The sequence below is a fragment of the Aplidium turbinatum genome, chromosome 4 (genome assembly GCF_918807975.1).
Source record: "Aplidium turbinatum chromosome 4, kaAplTurb1.1, whole genome shotgun sequence".
Lineage (NCBI taxonomy): Eukaryota > Metazoa > Chordata > Ascidiacea > Aplousobranchia > Polyclinidae > Aplidium > Aplidium turbinatum.
This window is the reverse complement of record NC_137475.1, coordinates 12,790,291-12,810,999: the sequence shown is the minus strand read 5'-3', so window position 1 is coordinate 12,810,999 and position 20,709 is coordinate 12,790,291. Positions and strand designations below refer to the sequence as shown.

At 37.9% G+C, this 20,709-nt stretch overlaps 1 protein-coding gene across 1 annotated transcript in view; it reads left to right on the top strand.

Annotated features, from left to right (window-relative positions):
• LOC145768507 (sodium/nucleoside cotransporter 1-like) overlaps positions 1–11,923 on the top strand; it is a 40,281-nt gene extending 28,358 nt beyond the window's left edge. Inside the window, exons 8-14 of the mRNA XM_082580015.1 lie at positions 1,036–1,166; positions 4,816–4,984; positions 5,349–5,417; positions 5,658–5,877; positions 6,814–6,912; positions 7,333–7,444; positions 11,271–11,923. Coding sequence (XP_082436141.1) covers positions 1,036–1,166; positions 4,816–4,984; positions 5,349–5,417; positions 5,658–5,877; positions 6,814–6,912; positions 7,333–7,444; positions 11,271–11,361 — 891 coding nt within the window. The 3' untranslated portion in view covers positions 11,362–11,923. The remainder of the gene's footprint in view (positions 1–1,035; positions 1,167–4,815; positions 4,985–5,348; positions 5,418–5,657; positions 5,878–6,813; positions 6,913–7,332; positions 7,445–11,270) is intronic.
• Positions 11,924–20,709: the final 8,786 nt, after the last annotated feature.

Sequence of the window (20,709 nt, the reverse complement as noted above, 5' to 3'; positions counted from 1 at the left end):
AGATTAAAGTTATATCGCCAAGCTAGAAAAAAATCGATCTTACAGTCTATAACCGATCTTGTGTTGTTATTGTGTGTGAATTTTGTCTTTTAAACTGAGTTTGTGACGTAACCGCACGTCTCAAGGCAAGTTCTTGCAATTTTCGTTAATCTACTCATCTAAAGATTTAATGCACTTAAAGCAGTAAGATTCATGTTTTGATGAGAGAGATTTTATTTTTTTACGACAATTACTAAAAATTAATACTTCCAACGAAAAAAGAAAACACAAGAATAAAATAGTTGATCGTGAGGTGGCGCGAAAGACCATGTTTCCGATGTAAAAGCGGCCTCGTATTGCGACACTTTCACAAACCACTTGCCAATTTCTGTCGCTTCACTTCAAAGGAATCGCCTGTGCGCTTACATTTTAATTGTAAAATTCACTCGCGATTGCCGATTGCAGCAAAACAACAAGAGACTTGTTGCATGCATTTCATTGCATTGGAACTCTAAAAATTATTGTGTTGTCAGGGCCGTTGCTGCAGGGGGGCGTGCCCCCTCCCCTGACAACAACCTGTGCATACACACTTCAGGCACTGAAGAAGAACTGGTTTTAATTTTAGTTTCATTACTAGGTGGCTAGTAAAAATATTACTTTTCATGGTCTTTCCACTTGTGCGTTGATCCGAAATAAAATTTATCGGCGATTAATTATCGGCGATAATCAAATATTGCCTTTGGCAATAACGATAAACGATAACTGAAAAAATAATTGAGCGATAACGATAAGCGATAAAAATTTATCGCCGATAATTATCGCCGATAAATTATCGCCGATAATGCCCATCACTGCTTGTTGCATGCCAATTCAGAATGTGCACTGCAATAATTCAGCAGAGTTGCTTCAAAAACCAACGCATTTCTGACATTCTATATAGTTTCCCCGAGTAGGCAACTTAGCAGTGACAAGTTTGATTTTGTCGCGCTTGACTAGCAAAGCTTATTCTTGCCTTCATTTTTGTGCTATGTCTGACTTAGCTTGTGTGTTTTTCAGATTGATCCTGTATATCTCATTACGGCTTGTGTTATGTCCTCTCCTTGTGCATTAGCTGTGGCAAAACTAGTCTCACCTGAAACACAAAAGTCAAAATTTACAAGTTCTAGTGTAATTGCACTAGAAAATAGGTAAGTATACTTTTTGTACGGTTTCAATGTTTTTATTGCGGGACAAAGGCAGTGGCGCAGCTAGGGAGTGTGCCGCCTGGGGCGGACTCAGATTTTGCCGCCCCTTCAAGAAAAAGCATATGAAAATGAAATGCATTTTTTTATCAGCACTGCAATACGCAACGTGCTTTTTTCAATTTGCGGTGTAAAGTCAGACGAACGTACCATTATAATTTAGTAATATACTGAATGCAAAAGCACAAAAACTGCTGCAAAATTAAAATAATCAATTTGTAACCTTGTACAAGGCTATACCCAAATTTGAAGAGCATGTTTCCGCCTCTGCTTGATAAAGGCTAGTAGGAATTTTGTAACGTATTAAAACATAACGGCAGAAAATTTCATTTCTACTAGACTGTGCAATATGAATAGTTGCTTACCAATGTAATGATATAGACGTTTTCTTCTTCTTTTGCTCATTGAACTTTCTTTACTTATTCGCAACGTAAGTTTTATAATTTTTTCATTAATTTTTATATACTTGTAGTATACCTAAAGAGGCTAAAGTGATTGGACGGCATGCAACGTGATCTTGCCTGTAGCTGCTAGCAGGTGTCCGACGTTTTTTTCGTAAACAGTTGTTCGTAAAACAATTGTTCGTAAACAATTGTTCGTAAACAATTGTTCGTAAAATTAATTCTTTGTAACACAATTCTTCGTAAAGCATTTCTTCGTGCATGCAATTGACCGTAATACTAATTGTTCGTAAAACAGTTACAATTCTTTACGAACAATTAATTAGGGTAGCGTATATGCTAGAGATGTGCTAGATGTGACGTGCTGTAGACGAGCAGACAGAGTGTAGAGTCCCTGATTCAAAATGGCAGCGAAAAAGGAAAGCCAAAACTTTTGTATGGTGGCCAGCTTTATTACAACGATTATAGTGCACTTAACGCACAAGGGCAAGAATCTACTTATTGGAAATTTGAGCATTTTCAAAGGAAATGTCTTGCACGTGTAACAACAGGAGCGCCGGAACGGTTTTTGACTGGGGGGGGGGGGCAAGATTATGAAAAAAGACACTTTTGTTGCTGAAAGGCCAATTTTTTTAAAACTTTTAAGATAAGATATAGCGATAATGCTCATCTATCAGCTCACTATCGAGTAATGATACAAGTGTCCGGTATACAAAGAAGGACATCATGCAATGTTATAATGATGTAACCCACTGTGTTGCAGAATTTGTGTTGTGAATATTATTTTAAGCTTTTGATTGAAAGCTTTTGATTAACAATTTCAAAAATATTTTCATTGTTGAATATCTCAAAAACTAGAGCCAATTCGAAAAAACTAAGTTCATTTTTGGAATCAGGGGCCTTGAAATACTTCAAAATGACTCTCACCTTTATTTGTGCCAAAATTTTTTTGTTGGTCTGTGTTATAATTAGGCTAAAAGCGAATAGCAGAAATTGTTATATTGCAAAATGTGCAGTAGCTTACATGACTTTAAAAGGGCACTATTGCCTCCCTGTCCCTCCATGATGCCCCCTCCTGCCCCCGCTTCCGGCGCCCCTGAGTAACAACTGAAAAAATGTTCACAAACAATTGACCTATCACCTGTTTACGAACAATTGATGAATACGAAAAAATGATTTACGAAGAATTGTTTTACGAAGAATTAATTTTACGAACAACTGTTTACGAACAATTGTTTTACGAACAACTGTTTACGAACAATTCACCTATAACCCTCTTCCTTTATTTTATAAAGAATTTCATTCATGTAATGTACTTAATAAATTAGTTAGTTTGTCCAGAAAATTATTGGGCATGTAGGGCAGCACATATTGTTGCGAGCAGTTATTTTCATCCATAAAAAACACAAAAATGTAAAAAGAAACAGACTGACCGACTAACTCTTAGCAAACATCCTAAGAATCAAGACAACGTCCTTTAATATCATCATCGTCACGTGCCGTCTCCGATCCGAAGGTTGGCTGTCATTCTCTTTAATGCAAATTGCAAATGTTGATAACATCTTATTTGGAAAACAATGTCAAAGATATTGTAGAAATAAAGATTTTTTTTTTATGTGTGTGTTATTTGTTCTCGTTTTCAAAGATGAAGTTAATGGTTTTTAGTTGTTACTTTATGTACCCATTTTTCTTGAAATTTAATAGGTTCTGCGGCCCATTGAATTATTTCAAGTGACAATGCGGCCCACTATAATAAAAGGTTAGACATCCCTGGTTTATACCCTGCAACAAGTGTCTCAAACTCAAATTGCTCTGAGGGACAAATAAACACTTGTAAGTTAACCCGGGGCCGTAATACAAAATAAGTAGTCAATAAATAAAATAACGCAGTTAACACGAAATAAAAAAGGTAGCAAGAACACAACAAAAACGTGAGATTGCAAGAAAATATAGCAAGAACAAAGAAATGGAAAAACGTTGTACGATAGTACAAACGCAAAAAAGTGTGTTGGAGACCCTTGCCCTACAAAGAGTGGGAGCTTGTAGCCTATATTCTAGGCGCATTTTAAATTCTAAACTGCAGTAAGTGTGAAAGTAAGTAGCCTACCAGGAAAAAATATAATTTACATTTAAATAAGTTGAAGCTTATGTGTTAAGATAATTTAAATGATTCAAATGACCAGTGACGGGTGGTGCTGTTTGTGAGCAGTGAGGTCGCAAACGATTTCGCGGGGGGTCTGAGGGGTCTCCCAAAAATATGAAAAATCGCATTCAATTTGGTGCGTTCTGAGCATGTTTTACTCCATATTTTGAAAAAATGCATTCAAACTTTATTGAAAAGTTGATGTATTCCTAAGCTGTATTTAAAAAAGTACTAACAGTATCGTTTTTGAGACAAACCTTACTAGTATTGAGCTTAGTCTTGACTAGCCTAGCCGTTGCATACAAGGTTGAAGTGATTTTGAGATGCCCTAGCACTTCCTATATTAACCTGTTGAATACCCTAACTCTACAGCTAATACTTCTACATTCATGGCTCATCGCTACTCTGCAAAATAAACACTAACTTTAAATAATCTGTAAAGTTATTCGGTTAGGTAGGGCTGTTTTCCATGTAGCCCCAACAGATTCAAAAACTGCTGTAGGCTAAAATACCAAAAAAGGTGGAGCTTGAAGGATAATTTTTAGCCAATCAGAGCGCTTGAAATCCAGAATCTCGGGCTGAAAAGAAGTTTGCCCAAAATCGGTGTTGCCAAAAGAAACTTTTAATATTTTAATTTTCGATTCGCAATTCTTAAGTGAAAAAAGTAACCGGGTCGGACAAACACAGAGGAAAACATATTTTCTCTCTTCTCTTTCTTTCAGGTGGGGCTGCAGCCCTGCAGTCCCATGGCACGAGCCGCCACTGCAAATGACAAAAAAAAAAACAATTTTTCAAGTAAAATTAATTAGGTAGTAACCACCAGGCACCATTAATAAGCACAAGCAAGTAATCTAAACTGAGAGTGAATAAAATCCGAGCAACGTTATCTATTGAGAAGGAGCGATCCTGACATGAATTAGTGGTGCAATACTGATGAGCCCAGCCTCATGAGCGAAATACGTGTCTATCGCTGTCAATTCTTGCTACTCTCGACTGCTGAGAAACACAATGTTACCTACGTAAAATATTTTTTCATATTTTTTTATTTCAGCGCTGAAAGAAACGTGATTGATGCTGCAGCGCAAGGTGCTTCAGTTGCTATCTTTTTAGTTTTAAACATTGGAGCCAATTTGATCGTCTTTCTTTCGCTACTGGCTTTGTTAAATGCAATACTGAGTTGGTTTGGAGGAATGGCTGATTTCCCGCAGCTTAGCTTCGAAGTATGCTGTTACTTTCACCTCGGCTTTCACCCTTTGAATAAGTTCAGATTATTATTTAACTGCATTTTACTTTTCCGTATGTACAATAAAATTAAAGCGGCAAAAATTGCTATTACACATTACCAATTAACATCAATGACTGTGGCAGTGGGTTTAGGAGCATAGCCTTGCATCTGAAGAGAAAAACTCTTTTTGATTTATTGTGTTTCATATAGGCTATTATTTTACTGTAGGTTATGGTTAACCGATTAATTTATGACTTACAACCGTGCCAGATCCTTTGTTGTTGGTACGGTAAGCTATATCATTTCGGTTTCGACCAAGCTTTACCTTTCGATTTTTCGCACTATGCATTTTTTTGCAGATAATTTGTTCCTACATATTCATACCTGTTACCTACTTGATGGGAATAGAATGGGCTGACTGCTCTAAGGTAAGAGGTAAAAGTTGCCTAATAGCTGCTATGGGTAGTATCATGTTGATATGTAGCCTAGTCTAGGCAACACATAAATACATAAGTTGCATAGACCAGTTCGGAAAAAGGGAGTGAAGGGCATTTAATTCCTCTTCCTCAAAAATGATTTAAAAATGTGTTCGTTAAAAAAAATGTACTCATGAATGAAAACATGATTGTCGCTATAATTAACCAATTACTATTTAATTTCTTGTGCAGTCCGCTGAATTGTTGGGTGTTGGGATATTTCTCAATGAATTTGTAGCTTATAACTCACTGGCAGAGATGATTAAAGTAAGAGACACAGGAACCATCCCAAGAATTGATCCAATGTCACAATCAGTCAATTGGATAAGTGAGAGATCAGAAGCTATCATGACCTACGCCCTATGTGGATTTGCAAGTGTTGGATCCATTGGAGTCATGCTGGGTGGATTAGGTAAGGTCTTGGGCAGCTGCGGAGTTCTAATCTTTCTGTCCTATTGTCACCAATTATGACGCTAATTATGTCACCAATTATCCCCTCACCCAATTATGACAAAACAGCAATCATGATTGTGACGAAAGATTAATAAGTAGCTAACATTCATATTATATGTATATAATATGAACATATATATATATAATATGAACACTATAATATAAATAGGTCGTCGTTTATATTATAGTGTTCATATTTTTCTCAAATTTTTGATGCTTTTGTATCTGCTTTACGCGGATCCCCGATTGACTTTACGTTGATACGGGTTTAAAGTAATCGCCCTTTTTTTTTAAATAATTGTATTTATCGACAGACAAATTAGATTCTTTTATTCCTTGGTGGCTAAGGTAAGTGTAGAAACACTTTAAAAGAAGTTATAAACTATTTCTCGACTAAGTTTTTAAAAAAAAATTGAGTTAACTTACAGTAGCCTACTGTCAAACAAATTAAATATAATTTAAAGGTTTTCAAACACTGGACCCTCAACTTTGCTGATGTATGTGCCTATGGTTTGCAGTAGATTAGTTAACTTCGATACTGTATGGCTAGCTAGGCTACCTGCTGTCTCGAAGCATGACCACATACTTTAAAATTCTTAGCAGTCACCTATATATCTTATCCTAGACAACAAATTAGCCGTTTTTTTTACATTGATTCAACGTCTGCAGACGTGGGATCATAGCCAAGTTTTAACTGGCGAACTTACAATTTTCTCAGGAAAAATGCCATAACGTTAAATAAGAGTCATAATGGCACGCTCCTCAAAAATTGGAAGAGCCCTGCTTTTAAGTCTCGTCACTTTTACAGTCTCGTTTTACAAGGAGTTACACCCCTGAGATATTACACTCCTGTTCTTAGTGGGAACACTTTGTGAGAATTTGTATTGTTTTGTAGGAAGTTTAGCTCCGAGCAGAAGAGGAGAAATGGCGGACGTTATTGTTAAGGCGATTTTAGTTGGAACTGCTGTGAATGTCCTAAACGCATGTGTCGCTGGTAATGTCTATGCTTGTGTCTTAAACAATAGGGTAGTAAAAGCTCAAGGGCGACAGACCATGAGAACAAGGATGGGCTGTTCCTGCTTTCCAATAACATCCCAGCATAGTCTGCAGCAATATGGGTATAACTTAATAAAAAGATGAACTTTGGGTCACAACTCCTGAAATGACGATTAAAAGTAGCTCACGCTTTTGCTGAGAAACCGAAAGTGATGATAATACAACTCTTGTTTAACAGTTACATTGATGCAATTTGCTTATCTGTGCACTAGTAAGATAACAACTGTTCCTTTTTTCTTCTAACAGAGTAACTTCACTTGATTGTCAAAGTCGACTATAAACAACATTTGTTGAAGCATATACCCCTCCATTATAGTTTATTCTTTTAAACGTATGCTATGAACAATTTACTCTTCAGGGTTTTTATACGAACCAAGATCTATTGTTTGCGACAATATGTTGGCCACCACAAACTGGAGTTATTCGGTTCCATCCAGATTATATGAGTGCTGCTCTAATGTTTTGAACGGGTGAGTGAAGCAGATTTGACACTGTTAATTAGATTGCAGTTACCGAGGATACACAATACATCTTCTATTAATTATTTTTTCTTATCCCCTCATCCCAAAAACAACTGCGTATTATGATTGGATGCTTGCGTCCAATCTTGACAGACTGTGAAGTAGACTAGTGGTTAACCACATTAAGTTTTACCGAAAGGTAGCCTCAATATAATATTTAATTGGACTGCTGTTCTCAGTACAGGAATCATTGTGTTTGTTTCTACTTTTTTGATTTTGCGTTTTAAAAAACTCTTTGATTTAGTCATTTGCTTTTTCTTTGTTGTGTGAGCCTCTGAGGCCGAGGGTCTATCCTTTTACCACCCCAGATTCATGATGTTCGCGGAATACACTGGAAGCAAAAAATATCAAAAGGAAATCCGACTCATGACACTAAAACGTAAAATCTTTTGCAATGAATGTAATAGACTTACAACCTTCTTGTAATACAAAGTTATATCGAGCTTTAATTATAGAGAAACTTTAAGTATATTCGTATAACTTTAAATGTTTATGTTTACAAAACAGCAGTCAGATTTTCAAACATTTTGTTTATGTTCTATTGGAATAATGAGGCAAGGAAGTAGGCCTATTGATTGGAACGGAAAAAAGCTAAAGCTAAGATTTACGAAGGACATTTGAAATAATATTACTCGAAGGAACGGATCAACATAAATTGTTGTGATTATTCAAATCGAAATAATGGCACGATGGTGTCGTGGGAGCGGAAACATGCTGTACTAAAAATTCTGTCATTGTTTTATCAAAATCAAGACAAAGAGACCTCGCAACTAAGCCTTGCTAACAAAAGGAGAACATATGATTATCGATACTTGAGCAAAGTGCATAGATAATTGTTTAGCCCAATAAGAATTAAAGAGCGTTGATAACAATTATTAACTTCGACAGAAGTTAAAGAATAAAATAAAACACGTTAATGCAAATTATGTACAGTAATTGACTTGCCTGACATTTGAAAATCTTCTGTCTTGCTTTTGGACTAGCAAACTGCTGAATGTCTTTTCTAAAATTTAAACTATTGGCAATGTTCATTTTCTACCAACAGTAGAGACAAGTTATTCTGTTGAGACGTTATGCTTCGAGGAAAGTTTTTAGTCAGTTTGAGCTATGAAAAAGATCTTTCTGCGTGGCAGCTGTAATAGCTACATCATGTGTGCCGTACAAACGCGAGGATAAGACGTTGCAAGCGATAGCCTACCATGTTCCACATTTTAAAACGACCCCATTTTTTGGAAGATTTTAAATGAGTAATCTTTTCTTAAACTACGTTTTGATTGAAAAACATTTGGCTTGGAATCAAAAAGAGACGTAATCATGAAATCTATCAAAACATGTCTTTGTTTCAACTTTAATATTCAAATGAGAAGAACTTGATAGAAAACTTGGTTCAACTGGTAGCCACTTTAATAATTCGAAATTCTGCCACTAAACTTGACTAGAATGAAACCGCCAACCAATCAGGTAGCCACTTTAACAAGTCGAAATTCTGCCACTGAAATTGACTAGAATGAAACCGCCAACCAATCATAAGCTACGGTTTAAGTGACGTAAAAAATGGCGAAAAGAAGATCATACAAAGCAAATTAAGTGATGGATTTTTTGTCAGCTGGTTGGCTTAGGGGTTAGGGCTAGAAAGTAGTCATTTCATTGACGCGGGTTCGATTCCTACCACTGCTATTGCTCTTTTTCTTCTGTAATTACCAAATAAAGTTCAAAACAAGCATTAACTCTCTGGATGAGCGCTAGAAGGGTCACAATTGGACGGTAGCCTCTTATAACATGTTCTGATTGGTTGGCGGTTGCATTGTAGTCATTCGCAGTGGCAAAATTTCGACTTGTTATAGTGGCTACCGGTTCAACTTGATTTGGCGTCACCTCTGATTTTAATCCTTCAATTTTAGCAATGCGTGACGGACATTAAAATTTAGCAATGCGGGACGCTCTTGTTTTGGGGCTCCGGTGCAATGCACCGGCGGTAATTACGGTTCCAAGTCTACATCATAAATATTACGCCTTTCAGAACTGAGCTTTCAATCCAATCAATTGCTGATTGCTCCCAGTGAATGGTTGCTTCAACTCCACCATGCGAAAAATTTAAATTGGTACTTTCGACGGTTTACCAGTAGTGCATTGTAAAATGAAATAGTTATTCGACCGATACATCGCCATCTTTTTCTACCCCGTTTCCTGCTATACTATTTGTTGCTTTGAATTCACAGTCTATATCTAAAACAGGGGTGACGAACCTTTTTGCGGTCGCGGGCCACTTTGTTAATTACACATGAGTTTATCGGGCCACACAACTTTTTAATCGTAACCTACTATGAAATCTTTTCGAAGCTACTCAAGATATTATTCATGAAAAGTAACAAACAGTAGATGAAAGTAATAAAACTCACACAGTTGAAATTATCTTGCGCAGAATCGAAACATACAACAGTAAAAAATAAAAACAAATCAACTTGAGCAAAAAGGATAGAGCAACAGTAGGCCTACTTGCACTGATAATGAAAACAGTTTAATTTTCGAAGCGTTTGCTTTCATATGAGTATAATTTCTTCTTTTTTTGGCTCTATCCTTTTTCGGGCTATATCTTCTTTTTTTGGCTATATCTTGTTTCGACCATGCTCCGAAACAACAAATCAGTTAATGAAATTTCTTTTTCAAACAACAAACAAAAGCCCATGCGAATCATACAGCTGAAGCTATCTAATGCAGCATTGAAGCATAAAATATTTAAAAAATAGCATAGAAGCATTGAATTTTTTTGCTTAGTGGAATTTTTGGAAAGTTTTTTGCTTGACTAAGCGTTCAATATTAGGTCGAACAGACGATGTGGTTACTCTCAACTGCATACTAAGATTTTCATCTGTCAGCCTCGACCTGCAACGACTTTTTGTAAAGTGCATTTTAGAAAAGAACTGTTCGCATAGGTAGGCTACGTGCTGCCAAAAACAGATGACCATTTGAGAGCGGGAGCTCTCAAGTTTGGAAACTCTTCCTTTGATAAACATACACGATAAAATTCAAGCAACGACTTGTTCACATACATCGCTTTTAGCGTGTCATCACTTTGTAGTTTTATGAGTTCAAGTTGGAGCTCATAAGGTGCAGAAGCAGGTGTAACACTGAAGGCCGAAGGGGATAGAAAAGACATCAAGCTCCAGTTCTTTGCTTTTAATATCCTGAAATCTAACATTAAAACTTTCCAAAAGACTTGAACATTCCAACGCGTATTGAGTACATGAAGTTGGATTGGGTTATTTCAATGTAGGAAAATGCGCGCAATTGTTATCTTTCAACTGATTTCCCTAAAGGGTCAGCATTGACATGAAAGATTTGACCTTGGAAAACAATCGAGTGCAACAGTTGATCTGGCCCTTGAAGTTGGACATTTAAGTCGTTTAAATACTTAGTGACATTTATTACTTAGCAAAGGAAAGGTGTACCAGTGAAGGCATAAAACAGTTTTGAGATGTTTTTGTCTTTAATGCATGAGCGATTGTCAAATTGTTTTGCGGGCCGCAGGTTCGTCACCTCTGATCTAAAATAACTCTAGTTGCTGCAAATTCAAAATTCAGTATTTTTGATTGTAGGCTGAGCATAGGCTACCAATCTTATGCGGACTGCTAACTTATTATCATGAATTAAAGAGACGTTTTTTTTTTTCTGAAACACAATTTTTAAGAAAGGCCCGTTGCAGAAATATTCTGCCACCAGAAGCAATCTTTGCATTTCAGCTGATTCTAAGGATTTATTTTTATTTGTTTTTTAGAGAGGGAAATTTTAACGCGACATGCAATTGCTGCGACTACAATTGGAATGAGACAACCTTCGATTTGAACTGTTCGATGACTACTTGCTAAAACAAGCTTGAAAGACTCGGATGCGATTCGTATACATCGTACAAATGTCAATTGCATTGACTGCATTCTAACATCATCTGAAGCATACACTTTGTTGATGAGATTTTGACACTACATAACATAGTGTCCGCCCCGATACCTCAGTTGGTTAGCCGTCTACCACCTAACAGTCGAACCAGCGCTGCTTGATCTTGAAGCTTCTTCGTTCCAGAAGTCAAGCGCTAACCAACTGAGCCATCTGGGCAGATTGTTTTCAATCATTTACTGTACAGGATTGTAAAATCAATGTTTTTTCATTGTTATAGCTAACTGATAGACTTCATTTGCTTTATGATTAGACTAGTAACGCAAAACTAACTTTTTTAATTGTGCTTATTCATAGTTTAGTTATTAATAATTTAACATTATTGGACTGAGTTTGTTTTGTTGTTTCTTATGCAGCAGTAGAATTTTATGAATGTGTTTAGTTATAGAAACTAGAAAGTGTACTTTTTCAGTTTAGCTGCCACAGTAATGTGTATGTAATATTTGCACAAAAAGTAAAGAAGGTAATCCATTTTGACTGTTTAGGCATTACATTGCGTGTGAAGAAATTAATGAAGAATTCCATTGTTAAAATAAATAAATTTGAAAAAAATTTGAAAAAACAAATTTGAAAAAACAAGAACAGGAATTTTGTGGAAGTCTTGCTTTATGATGACCTGTCAGTTTTTGATCAGGCTACATTGATGTTTTTCTTGCTGAGATTACTTAATTATGTTAGAAGCAGGTCCTTTTGATTTCTGTTCATTGTTTGCCATTTAGGCTACCGCGTTTATACTTTGTTCCTTATTATCGCATCGCATCATCAGATAGGGATAGGCGCTTGCAGCTTACAGTCTACACTTACAGTACACCTACATCAACTATGCTTTCAAAAAAACCTACACGGTGCAATCCTAGCAAAAACAAGCGGTAATTCGAAATACCGTAAGCTATGTTCCAATAGTTTTACAAATAGCGCAATGTAGCCTACCAAGGTAATAGGCTTTTATAGTTGTTCTTATGCCTACAAATACACCTATAGGCCTAGTAGTAATCCTAATGTATGTTAAACGTAACTGAAACGGTTTTTAAAGGCGTGGTTGTGGAAGAGCAACGTGTGCAAAAGACGCATTTTATGCTCCGTGCGGGGATGCAACCTAATTCGTACCCTGAAAAAGAGGGTACGAATTGTTCAGGGTACGAATTAGGTTGCACCCTCCGCGCAGCCATTACTTCTCACAGTGACTAAGTTCGGCGTCAGTGTTTGCTTTCTTTTTAGACTTCTTTGGTTTAAAAGAAAGTTTTCTTTTGCGATCAAACACTTGTAGTCAGTAGTGTTGAAAGGGGGTCTAGAAAGTAGCCTATACATTTGGACCCGGCCCGAAAATACTAAGAAGGCCGTAACGTTTTCAAGGGACTCTGGAACTTGTAGAAACCACCTCGTATTCGTTAGATATAGTGATTTTTTTCTCAGAAGTGTCGTGATTTGGGGCTAAGGGTATTGTTGGTTCCGGCCAGGATAATTTGGTCCCGAAGTTCCGGGCCCAAATTATCTCCTTAACGACCCTGTTTGCAGTCATGTTTCACGGAAGCTTGCATAAAGTGGTGACAACAAGTCAACGTTTACTTGCAAAAATTATGTGTTTGACACCGTACCTTTTATGAACAGTCATTAATGTTTGTAGTCTTTTATGAACAGTCATTAATGTTTGTAGTCATTTTATGGGCGTACGCTACAGAGACGGCCAAATTAAACAAACTTGGAATAACAATACTGATAGGCATAATGGCTAAAAATTATAATTGAGGTAGGCTATCACAGCTGTAGAGAAAGCATTTTCCGTAGTTTTATTAAGCTGGACTGCCATTCAATCAGGGCCATGCCTATAGCCTAACTTCATCAGTTGTTGCCCCGAATCCGATATAAGCTTTGCTTATGACTACGTAAACGCATTGATTTCGTGCTGGGTTGATTTGTAAACAAGCTTATCATGATAGGATAGATAATTTTACTGCTTGTTGAACACTCCTCAATTGCTTTTGATCTGGTTTGCAGTACAAAAAATTTCAACAAGACAAACTCTCTACCGAAGCTCTCTAGTACAGAAAATGTTTAAGAACAACAGCAGGCGATTTTTGGATTGTTTGCATTTATTCATTTTTTAATACTTTGAACTCGCCGATCTACAATACTTTCTCATACATCAAATAAATTTGGATGTGAGTAAAAATTTCATATTATTATTGTGAAATCGAATATTCTTTAGTTGATACAAACAGTATTTTATTTTGTTAATCTTTCTGTTGTTGTAGTAATGTGATGACCTTACTGATGATAGCACTGAAAAGAGTTTCCAATCCCGTAGTTACAGATATCCCTGGCTTGAGCGAGGCAATTTTAGCAGTGGTGCAAAAGTTAGTTTAGGATTGGGAAGGATTGGTCACAGCGGTAAACCATAATCTCTTCGTGGAAAAATTGTAACATAAGATTTCCGAATCCGTTCGTCTGTATGTAATGACCGAAAGAGAAACACTCTTCTGAAACGTCTATTCAAAATTGTATTTCTGTAAAATTAGCCACCTGGCTGTCGAAATTGGGAAGCAACACCGTACACCGCTAAAACTTGTCACTACGATACAAACCAATTAGATAAAGACGGAATTTTTGTCCAGCTAGCAAGCACTAAGCAAACAGTTAAATGTGCGACTAACTCTCAAGCAACCATTTCACGAATGACCAGAATAGATATCAATATCTCAAACTCACGTACGCAGTACTGTGACGTAATAGTGAAAGACATTGTCACGCAATTCAAACAGGTGTTCAAAGGTGATGATGCAATATTTCATGTTTAAACAGGTTTGACACAAGTCTTACGAACGATGGTGCAATTTTGGCTCATTTTTAGGAAAAATTCCATGACATAATTCGCTAAGATTCAGTAGACTTGAACGGTTTTTATATGACGTTTGATTAAGTGAACAATTGTCTGGAACATTGCGGCCCCTAGTTATGACAGTCTGACATGGCATAACTAAAAAAGAATTGACGACAATTGTGAGCCAATGAATAAAAACACATGATACACAAATTGTTTGAGTCACTCACGTTTAAGTTAATACGCAAATACAAAGGGCATGCAAAGAATGAACAACAATAAGAATAATACACGACATACATGAAATTGGTACCATAGGTACACGCTAAAATGACGCTATATACAATGGTTGCGATAATAACCGACTGTTCTGGGCTCAGACAAGTGTCTGCCACCGCAGACAAAAACCAGGCTCAAACCTTAACACTTAGGTGTTCTTTACGGGGCCGAGGCACGAAATATCCCTCAACACGTAGTCTACTTTCACTTTCCCCGTACTCTAATCATAGTTGCAGACGGCAACTTTAGCTCTACGAAACACAGGCTTCCCTTTCCTAATTTGTGGGACTACCTCATGCACCCTCCCAAGTTGATACTTCCCACGTTTACCAATGTCTTGAAGAGAACCCACCACTACAAGTTGACCAGGCTCCGAATTCTCGGCCATTTTTAACCATTTTTTCCGGCCCTGAAAGCCCTGGCAAGTAAAAATCGATCCATTTACTTCAAAACTGCTGAGAAAGTGGCAAATTGAACCGATAATCCCTTCTTAGTTGGTCACGATCATGTGGTTGCCTAACAGCACAGTATGGGTCTAAGTATGGGGTCAAAAGTGAGGCAGGAGTGATGACAGTAAAATCCCTAGGGTCGTCACTCAAAGGTACCAAAGGGCGTTCGTTCACGATCCGAACGGCACTGCTGGTGTAAGTAAGCAGTTCAATAAAATTGGGCTTACGAATTGAAGAGTCCAAAATGTGAAAAAAGTACTTGGTCATATCGGCCACGAAACCAAATCTACCAAGCCGCAATCTAGCCAAGAGATCTGCCAGAGAGTTTAACAAGTCAGGACCAGAAAACATTACATCATTAACACAAGTTCCTCGAAATTCAGACTTTCCATCGTAAACAATGCGCTTTTTTAATTGTGACGTAACAAAGTAAGGTAAATACCATTCAAATTCCTTTACATTTCCTGCTTCACCAGCACGCTCAATATAGCCATTAGATTTAAGATCCTTCATGGTGTCAGTAAGGAAATCACGAAGTTCAGGTTGTTTTAAAGCCTTCTTCCTTAAAGCAGCAGCTCTGTCTGACGCCAACACAAAATTGTTAGGTAAATCAATATCTTCCTTCAACGTTACAGGTATCTCAAATCGACCATCTTTCAACTCAATATTCGGTTCGACAAGTTCTCTAGCCAAAATATCATTGCGAGACAATTCACAGGTTTCATTTTGCCAAGTCAAATCCTGAATGACTTTATTCAGGTCTGCTATTTCCATATCACGAGACTCAATTTTACGCTGAAAGCCAGAGATGACATCCGACTCTGAAGACGTCTGCACTCTGCACACTTTAGCAATGCTTTCAACTAAGGGTGACTTACCACCACAAGCCAACCAACTGAGAGGAGTGAGTAAAGCATGCGGTTCACTACGATTTTCACCAACACGTTCTTCTTTTGCCCACATCAAATAAGCGTTGTCGTTGCCAATCAGTACATCTACAGTACTACAATCATTCAAATGAAACATATTCACGTCATGAAAATGACGGAAACCACTTAAATCTTGTTTATGCGGTAAAATTTTAACATCGTCAGCCCAAGCTGGGTTAACCACCGAGGTTATATCACAAAACAGTTCATCTGTCTCTAACGACTGGATGTTGAGTTTGACAAGGTCAGCACAAGTAGCTTTCTGACCAGCCAGGGTATCCATTTTAAACGACGCTTTATCGTATGGTTTAAGACCAAGTTCGCACACCAAATCACTCGAAACAAACGTCAACTGCGAACCAGGATCATGCTGACAATACACCAACTTCGATTTACCAGTCATTGGATTCAAAACACGAGCAGCAGTAACGCGGTTAAAGGCTGCTTTAACATTTCCAATCTTAACATTACGCACAGGAACTCTGGCACAAGCATTCTCTTTGCTGACCGAATCCAGAGAATCACGTGACGTCACATAAAAATCATGCAGAAGAAAATAGTGTTTCCTATCGTTGTTAGGCCCACACTTACGACAGTTATTTGCATGAACGCAATCCCTAACCATATGCTGGCGCAAACAATTCAAGCATTTGCCAGCTTTCACAATGACATCTCTCCGATCTTTAGGTGTCAAGCGCAAAAATTCTTTACAATTGGACAAAAAATGATATTCAACCTGACCACGTGACGAACAATAAAAACATGCCGGTATGTCACTACGTCTGGCCACACCACCGCGCGGTGCGCCAACAGCAGTCGAGTACTGCGAACTCCCTGAAATCACATTATGATGGGGTTTTACCGACGTCTGCCTAACCGGACATGAAGGCAATTTTCCTTTGCCAAACTTTTTAAATTGCTGCGACTCACCAGAATCGCCCATTAGCATAATGCTAAAATCAGTTGACTTGCGCGTTTCCTCCTGTACAACAAAATCAAACAAACTCTGAAAAGTAAGCTCATTAGTGCCACCATACTGATCACCTAAAAAGTCAAGATAACGCTGCTTAGCGTCAAACGGGAGTCGCTTAGCCAAATCCAAAACAAAACGTCCTTCCAATTTGTCACGCTGACCATAAGCTTGCGCGTAAAGCAGACACTGCGACAATTTATCTTTAAACTCTTTCAAATCACTGGAAGAGATTGAATTCAATTTGCTACCATAGCGATACTTTCTAATTTCCGGTTCGGCGAAAAGACCTCCACGAACTCCAAAACGTTGAGACAAGCGATCTAACGACATTTCTATCCTGTCTTCCTCTGACAAGCCAGGAGTGTCGGAAACCAAATTAGCAATCGTTTGCGCAGCTGTTCTAACACAAGCTGCTTGTAACAAAGTCAAACGAGTTCCTTTAAAGGGCGAAGCTGCCATCAAGGCCGTAATACGATTTTTAAAGAAGACAAATGGCATATTATTACCATCGTAACCAATCAAGGCCGCCTTATCGAAAAACGTCCTACTATTTTGGTATTCAAAAAAGCAATCCTGTTGTTGAGAACTCGATTTAGCGGGAGAAGACAAGCTATATCCCTTAAGGGGCTGATGGGGCTCAGTCACATGCCCAGCCCGATCACGATCCTCACACATGTTAAAATCAGGAGACGCGACACGCCTCTCACAACCACCCAAATTACGTGTAGCTGAGCGATCAAAAACTAGCGGCGCAGAAAACTGTGAAGGGGGCAAAGCATTACTGCTATCAGCGGCCCCGTGACCTGTACGCGCTGGGGGAAGAGTTCGGCTAAAATTCGCAGGCTTTGGCTTTAGATCCTTCGGAAGATCCTTAGCTGCGGCCCCGAGACCTCCTGAAACAGTTTGAAAACATGTGGATTGTACTGGTCCACTTACAGATTGAACAGGCGTCTGGAAAAGGTTATGTAAATTTAACCGAGATTGATGTTCACTTCTGGAATGCCTAGAAGAGCCTTTCTTAGAACTACGCCGGGAGCCCAACTCTGATCGATATTCAGCCAAAGCTACCTCTTTACGTTGTTCAGCCCTCAACTGTGCGTCTTTGAGTGCGAACTCAGCAGCTCTCGCTTCAACTTTCGCGGCGGCCTCAGCAGCTTTTGCCTCAGCTCGTATGGCCTCAGCTCTCGCGGCGGCCTCAGCAGCTCTCGCTTCGGCTTCAGCATGGATCTGGAGCTCCTCTCGTCTTAGCTGTAGGTTAATTTGTGCAACTATCCGAGACGAAGTCCTAGACATCCTAGTGCTTACATTTGAGGCGCTATCCTCAGGATGTATGTCAGCATCCAACATATCTGAGAACTCACTTACTTTTTGTTCGAAGTTATTTTTTAACGAGTTAAATTCGAGATCTACCCTCTCACGAAGTTCTGCCAAGATTGCAGAGTTAAAAATTTTACTCAAAAGAGCTTGGAAATGCCGTAAATCCTTTTCTAGAGTAGATAACTTAGATCGAAAAATTAACAGTTCCTGCTTATCACTCAAAGAACCTAGGGCTACAGAAAGTTCCCCAATTTGAGTCAAAATATTCCTTCTAAGATGCCGGGCCTCTCAAACTGACTTAGCCTCATCGTTACCGGGTCCCTCCCCAGAATGGCCTGCCCGACCGCAAAGAACATCATCAGGCTTAAACTCAGTCGAGTCTACGGCGGTCGAGTCCTTGTCGCCACCGAGTGTAGACATATTAAATGTTGAGGCTAAATTTAACAATTAAAAAATTAAGTTACACAAACACACAAAATTATTACAGTAGTTATAAAAAACTTAACTGCAATGACCGTAAAAAATACAAAAAGAATTTAAATGCACAATACCGTAGTTGTTGGGGTATATAAATGAAGTCTTAAAGTTCCACAAAACTTGCTTGGATTCTTCCACTTGAATCTTCAAGCACAGATCGATTGTCTTTAATCTTTTTTCTTGCCAATGAATGTCAATGTTGTTTTTTTTTCAGAACCAACAAAGAAACGCCTTTAATTTTTAACTTGAAGTTCTTCTGCACCAACTGAGAAGAAAACGGCTTTAATCTTTTGCTTCTGTAGACTACCAACCAACAACTTCGTCTTTATTATACTTCTGTAGCCTACCAACCAACAAGATCGTCTTTTATTCTTTATGTGCTTCTAAGTTCCAACTGACAACAACGTCTTTATTATTTATGTCTTGCCTGTGCTTCTGTACAAACACTAGCCAGAGAATCGTCTTTATTATTTATGGTCACAGCGGTAAACCATAATCTCTTCGTGGGAAAAATGTAACATAAGATTCCCGAATCCGTTCGTCTGGATGTAATGACCGAAAGAGAAACACTCTTCTGAAACGTCTATTCAAAATTGTATTTCTGTAACATTAGCCACCTGGCTGTCGAAATTGGAATGTAACACCGTACACCGCTAAAACTTGTCACTACGATACAAACCAATTAGATAAAGACGGAATTTTTGTCCAGCTAGCAAGCACTAAGCAAACAGTTAAATGTGCAACTAACTCTCAAGCAACCATTTCACGAATGACCAGAATAGATATCAATATCTCAAACTCACGTACGCAGTACTGTGACGTAATAGTGAAAGACATTGTCACGCAATTCAAACAGGTGTTCAAAGGTAATGATGCAATATTTCATGTTTAAACAGGTTTGACACAAGTCTTACGAACGATGGTGCAATTTTGGCTCATTTTTAGGAAAAATTCCATGACATAATTCGCTAAGATTCAGTAGACTTGAACGGTTTTTATATGACGTTTGATTAGGTGAACAATTGTCTGGAACAAGGATAAATCAACCTTTTATCATATTTTAGACGATTTTGAACATTGGGGGGAGGGATGCATATTTTTATACACAATTTTAATGGTACCGGTATTAAGTTTATTAAACCATCACCGGACCTCGGTAAATTAGCTGCTAACAGCATAATATACAGATAAGAAATCATAGAGATAAAAGTGCTACCAGTGCTCTTGTGAATGACTGCTGCAACATTAAGAAACAAGCAAAGAAAAATTCGTACCTCCAGCGGCATTCGAACCTATGACCCTCTAATGAATACTTAGTTTTTCCAAAAAAAAACAGAAGTTATACTTTTCTTCTTGTCCTCTCCTTTACTACGTAAAAACACTACACTTAGTGCACTCTAGGACAAAGTCACAAGTCAGGAGACTGAAAACAATCGAAGCTACGTAAAAACATCTGCAAATATATGACAAAAACAACAACTTTCAAACACATCACAAGAACTTGTTACAACTGAACATCTTCAAATTTATGACAAAGATAATAACTTTTAAACACATTACAAGAACTTGTTACAACCGAACATATTGAGTTTTACGGTAGTACGCATTAAAAACTCATTAGCAATGTCACTTATGATAATGTCATTAAGAATATTTTGGTGAATGTTGCAAACAACGCTAGCATTCAATTTCCTGTCCCAAAGTATTTCTCAGCCAGGTTTTCAATCTACGAAGATCGGAAAACGACCTCTCACAAGCAGCAGAGCTTACCGGGCAAACTAAAAGGATCTTTATCAGCTGGAGTATTTGAGAATAGAGAGGTTTTTCCAAGTTAGACAATGCCTGGTAAGCTCTTTTAGCATCGTGCAGAGATTTTTTTCTCCTGTTGCCTGTCTGAATGAATCAATTTGATAACTCATCGATTGTCTATTCAGCTCTGGATAATTTTTGACCATTTCAGGAACTAAGCCGGTCTTGAAAATTCGTGCAAGTTCTTTATACTTTGACGAATCGGAATTCAG